Source organism: Acomys russatus, chromosome 19 (genome assembly GCF_903995435.1).
Source record: "Acomys russatus chromosome 19, mAcoRus1.1, whole genome shotgun sequence".
Taxonomy (NCBI): Eukaryota; Metazoa; Chordata; class Mammalia; order Rodentia; family Muridae; genus Acomys; species Acomys russatus.
The window spans coordinates 4,741,177-4,746,322 of record NC_067155.1 but is presented as its reverse complement, the minus strand read 5'-3'; the positions used below and the strand labels follow the sequence as shown (position 1 = coordinate 4,746,322).

Here is a 5,146-nt window from a genome sequence, read left to right as displayed (position 1 = left end):
GTGTGTCCTAGACACATAGCAGGTTGTCCCTCTGCCGTGGGGGTTCTTGATGTGGTCTAGTACTGCACCAAAAAATGAGGGGGGCTCTTTAGTTTTCCCAAGGTTATCTGTGGGGTATTCAATACGGCAGCTGCTGGCAACAGGGAGTCATGCTGGCTTTGTGACCAGTAATCAAAGTAGCTAGAAAAACAAGGCATAGTCTGGCAGTGGCCCAATAGGGGGTCAGATGCTCCAAACTGAAATATCTTTGTTTAATTATGAGAAAATGAGCATGAGGCGCTTGCAGTATGAACTTAAAGAACACACTAATGGTGGTTATTAGCAGGGACTCACTGTGTGCTTCTTGCTGGGCTAGGACTTCCTGTATAGACCAGGCTGACCGCAGACTCTGCCTCCTAAGTTCTGGGATTGAAGGTGTGTGCTACCATACCTGGTTACTGTTATTAGATTTTAATAGTGCTTACCACCAGCCCTAGGGAAAGCTGGACACAGACACACACACAGAGACACAGAGACACACACACACACATTTTAACAATGCTTACCACCAGGCCTAGGGAAAGCTGGATTCACACACACACACACACACACACATAGAGACACATGCAGAGAGACATACACATACACTCACACATACACACACACACACTCAGAAATACACACAGATACAGACACACATGTATGTATATACACACATAAACAGACACACACGCACATGACATACAAGACACACACAGAGACATACATAGGGCATACACACATGCATAGACTCACACATAGTCATACACAAACACATAGAGAGACACACACAATCACAAACACACAGAGCAAACACACACACATACAAACACAGGACATACACACATATAAAGACAAACACAAACACACACACAGAGACACAGGATACACACACACAAACAAACAAACAAACACAGAGAGACAGACAGACACCTTTCTCAGGAAGGTTATGAACTCAAGACTAGCCTGGGCAAGATGCTGACTAAAAAACAAAAACAAAAAACAAAACAAAACAAAACTTTGACTATGGGTTTAAGAGGTCAAGTTTACCCAGTTGTGGTAGGGAATACCTTTCATCTCAGCACTCAGGAGGCCTATGTGAGTTCGAGGCCAATCTGGTCTACATTGTACCAGGCCAGTCAGGGCTGTGTTGAGAGAACTCTATCTAAAAACAAACAAACAAACAACAAAAAAGTCAAGTGGAAGGATGGCACTAGAAGCAGGAAGACTTCTGGGTGAAGAGACGGGTTCACGAGAAGCCATGAAGCAAAGGAAAGGAACAGGGACAAAATCTGGGGCGGGGTCACCAAGGGGTCAGTAGTCTATGATCTGGCCTGGCCTAGACATTGTCTCCTAGTGAGGTTTCTAACTAAATGTTGAGTGCCCTAGTGTGACAGGGAGACACAGGCCTCACTCTGGAGGTCTGACTGAGAGGCTTTCGCCCCTATCCTGGTCATCGTTTTCTTTGGTTGTCACATGGCATGTGACCTTAAAAGGAACACTAAGAGGGTGACTAGGCTGAGCCAGGGCCCTTTGTTGACCAGGATCTTATCCTCCTGCCAAAATATACAGGTCCCCCTGACAAACACAGCCTCAGGAAGTTCCAAGCAGTGTCCTGGGAGGGGAGGGTCCAGGCGGAGCTCAATCATAGGCCTGTCCCTGCCCAGCGAGCTGCCCGGGACAGTTATAAAATGGGCCCAAGCCGAGAGGAGTACCTGCAGCAGGTACCATGAAGCTGGCTGGAGCTCTCGTGCTGCTGGGGGCCGCCCTGCTCCTGACCTCAGGGGGAGGTGGGTGTTAGAGTGCAGGTGTCAAGGATGCAGGGTCTCTGGTCTTTCACACCTTCGCAGGTGTCAAGGATGCAGGGTCTCTGAGCTTTCACACCTTCGCCTCCTGAGGTATTGTGAGCAGACCGCATGGAAGAATCCCTGTGTTCTGATGCATGTCACTCTAGGGAGGGTTGCATTCTCTTTGTTTTCTAGATTGTGACGTGTGTCCAGATATAGCAAAGGAGGCTCATCTGTTTCTTAATGGGAATGTATCCGACTTTGTTAATTTCATCAAACAATACAACTCTCACCCTTTGCTACTGAAAGTTGCTAAAGAGCTGAAGACATGTGTGAACAACAAGTTGACAGAGGACAACAAAAAGCACGCGACAGCTTTGCTGGTGAGTCTCTTGTGTCTCTCCCAGGAGCCTGTCTGCCACCCTGCTCATTCCAGGCTAGGGCGTGGGGGCTTGGGCTCCTCCCCAGCGGGGCAACTTCTCTGTAAATGCAGAAAGATGACCCGCCCGATTGAGAATGTCAGGAGGATGGGCCAGGAAGGGACACTGAGGCTGCCTGAGCTGGGTCTGCCTGTTCTGCTCAACCAAGCCAGATGACATACTTGACCCCATTTGGTCTCCATCAGCCTTTTGGGGCCACCCGTACCAGCACCCTGTCTTCAGCCTGGTTCTTTCATCCCAACCTTTCAAGTCTACCACCACCACCATCCCCAAAACTCATCTTTTTCTCTTGTTCCATGCATCTCCAAGGTCGTTGTGTAGACTCCAATCCAGGGGCATTCTAGTGAAGAATTTAAGTGAATCCACTTTTATCCCTAGAAATAGTAGAAAAAGTCATTGCCTCGCCTGCTTGTGTCTGAGGGTCAACACAGGGACCCAGATGCCCATAGGCTCACCGGGAGTCCTGCTAGGTCCTCCCAATTCTGCCCACACAAGCCCATGATCTCCCACAGGATGGCTCGTTTCATCTAGCTAGAGTGGAGGCTCTTTACAAGGCTTGCCTTGACATGGTTTGGTGGACAGGATAGAGAAAACGTTCCCTGGCCCTGGCTTCAGTTCCCCCAACAGGAGGTGTCCTGTGCATGGTCAGTGTAGCCAGAGGTGTGCTTTACCCCAGAGACCTCACTTGACTTTCTCTTTGCAGTACAGAGTATTTAAAAGCCCCTCGTGCTGATGAGAGTCTCTTTGCCAGGAAGCTTCAATGAAGTCACTTACCTACTCAACCCCAGAGGTGCTGCAAACCCCACCCCTACCTTCCAGGTGTCTAAAAACAGGAATCCAACAATAAAAGCCTTGCAACTCACAAGGGAGCCTGGGCTGTCTTGATTTGAGACTGGGCATCGATTGGGTTAGAGCATTATGGCAGACAACCAGTTTAACTTTGAACTGCCACCACTCAATTGCAGTGTGGCCAGGAGGCCAAAGCGTGAGGCCTGGCCAGAAACAGAACTGGGTTTATGTTAATGCCAACTACACAGCTCTGTGCCCAGCTCCTTCCCCTCTGGTTGTTATGCTCAGTGGGGACCCAGGGTCCTAGAGCTTCAGGGACACTTCCCATGCCTCTGTTCCATGGCCATGGCAATAAGCCCTTTTCCACACCAGACATTAAATAGTTGCTTTGGGGAGGCACTCCATTACTGAGCCATGTCTTCATCTGAGTCTTCAGGCTCAACCCAATAGGCTCAATCTGGGGTATATCTAGGTTCATGATGCGGAGGCTTATGGAAGGCCCCAGGAGTACAAGTTCTCTCATTATAGAGCATGCTCTGGGGGAAAGTGGGGCGTAGAATCTTGTTCATAAAACACCTGAGGCTGGGTTTTTATAAAGAAAAAAAATCTCATCATTTTTAAGACTTCAGATCCAAACTCCTGAAGACTACTCTTTCAGCCTTTGGGGGGGACTCCATCACCAACAGAGGGGCAGAATATAGCGCAAGGCACACGGCCATGTCCATGTGAAGGTGGTCTCCGTCATCTGCACAGGGGGACCTACTCAGCCAGTCTACATCAATTTGTCCCTTCCCAGTGTAATACCCCAGAGGATTGATCACCTTTCAGTTTTCTCCCCCCTTACACATCCCACCATCTCTCACATGGTGATGCTAGGGACCAAGTTTCCAGCACATGAAATCTTACCAGAAAAAAAGAACCCATATTCACACCTAACAGTGCTGGAGGCAGCCATCTGGCAGTGGCTGAGGCCTGCTATCAGTGACCTACTACTGCAGCTCACCAGTTTCTGGCTGAAGCTTGCTTCTGAAGGAAGGGTCTGCTGCTTCTCTGGGAGCTAAGGGTGGTCTAGGGACCACAAGGACGCTGTGCAAACTCTTCACTCCACATGAGGCACTAACGCTTCCTTCTACAGATTTGGAAACTCTGGAGCTTCTGCATCTGGGGCGGGGCTCGGCTCACAGCACGTACAGGCCTGGAACTTAACCGCAGCTCTACAAAAACCAAGAATCTTGGGGGGCTTCTCAGGAAACCGACACCAGAAGGATTATGTGGCCCGGCCTTAGGCAGACAGTGTCCTAGCCTTCGGTGAGTGTGCAGGTATCATGTGTAAGAGGGCCAAGGCTGAGGAGGATATGAGTGACAGACAGGCAGTTTGCCCACTCCTGCCCAGTTCTCTGGGGACTTGGCCCAGAGTGGCATTAGCCATGGTCTCTTCTTCTCGGTTGCTCTCTTCACCCTGTACAGCCAAAAGCACTTCGGGTCAGAATCAGGATTGTATGACCTTCCAGATTTTTCTATCTGACATCCCGAGGTATGTGCACATTATTCATGAAGCTCCAGGTTCCCAGTTTAGTGAGCTGTCACCATGCTGAGACAGGTTTTGGTGATGCAGCTGTCTGGGAGGCATTTCTGCTCCTGTGAGTCACTCCAATAAAACTCACTGGGTCACCAGTTGGATTTCTGTGGTATCCATACTTCTGTCTGCCCCTGATGGGACACTTGTCCACACCTTTCCAGGAGCAGCGACACACAATAGGCAGTGGAAGGGCTCAGTGGGTAAAGGTCCTTGCCATCAAGCCTGACAAGCAGAATTTGAGCCCCAGGATCCGTATGATCGAGGGAGAGAACTTCCTCCCGCAGCTGTGCTTGGGCCTCCTAATGTGCGCCCTGCCATGCACAGACTCACACACACACACACACATACATACTCAAGTAGTATTTTCCAAATGTAATAAAACTTTAAAGTGAGCCAACATATGGTACACACACGTACACACACACACACACACACACACACACACATCTAATTCCAGCACTTGGGAGACAGAGCAAGGCAGATCTCTGAAAGTTCAAGGCTAGCATGGTCTACATTGTAAATTCCAGAACATC

The 5,146-nt window shown here is 49.3% G+C and overlaps 1 protein-coding gene across 1 annotated transcript; it reads left to right on the top strand.

Moving 5' to 3' along the window:
- Nucleotides 1-1,747: 1,747 nt before the first annotated feature.
- LOC127202984 (major allergen I polypeptide chain 1-like) lies at nt 1,748-4,916 on the top strand. The gene is made up of 3 exons (XM_051161809.1): nt 1,748-1,808; nt 2,001-2,199; nt 4,883-4,916. The coding sequence occupies exons 1-3, from the start codon at nt 1,748-1,750 to the stop codon at nt 4,914-4,916; spliced, it is 294 nt and encodes a 97-aa protein (XP_051017766.1).
- The last annotated feature ends 230 nt before the right edge of the window (nt 4,917-5,146 follow it).

Excerpts from the sequence above, each read along its gene's own strand:
- LOC127202984 (XM_051161809.1), top strand. The coding sequence starts at position 1,748 with ATGAAGCTGGCTGGAGCTCTCGTGCTGCTGGGGGCCGCCCTGCTCCTG. Across the intron at positions 1,809-2,000 it reads GCTCCTGACCTCAGGGGGAG|ATTGTGACGTGTGTCCAGAT; the intron begins GTGGGTGTTAGA and ends TTTGTTTTCTAG. Across the intron at positions 2,200-4,882 it reads GCTTTGCTGGTGAGTCTCTT|AACTTCCTCCCGCAGCTGTG; the intron begins GTGTCTCTCCCA and ends ATCGAGGGAGAG.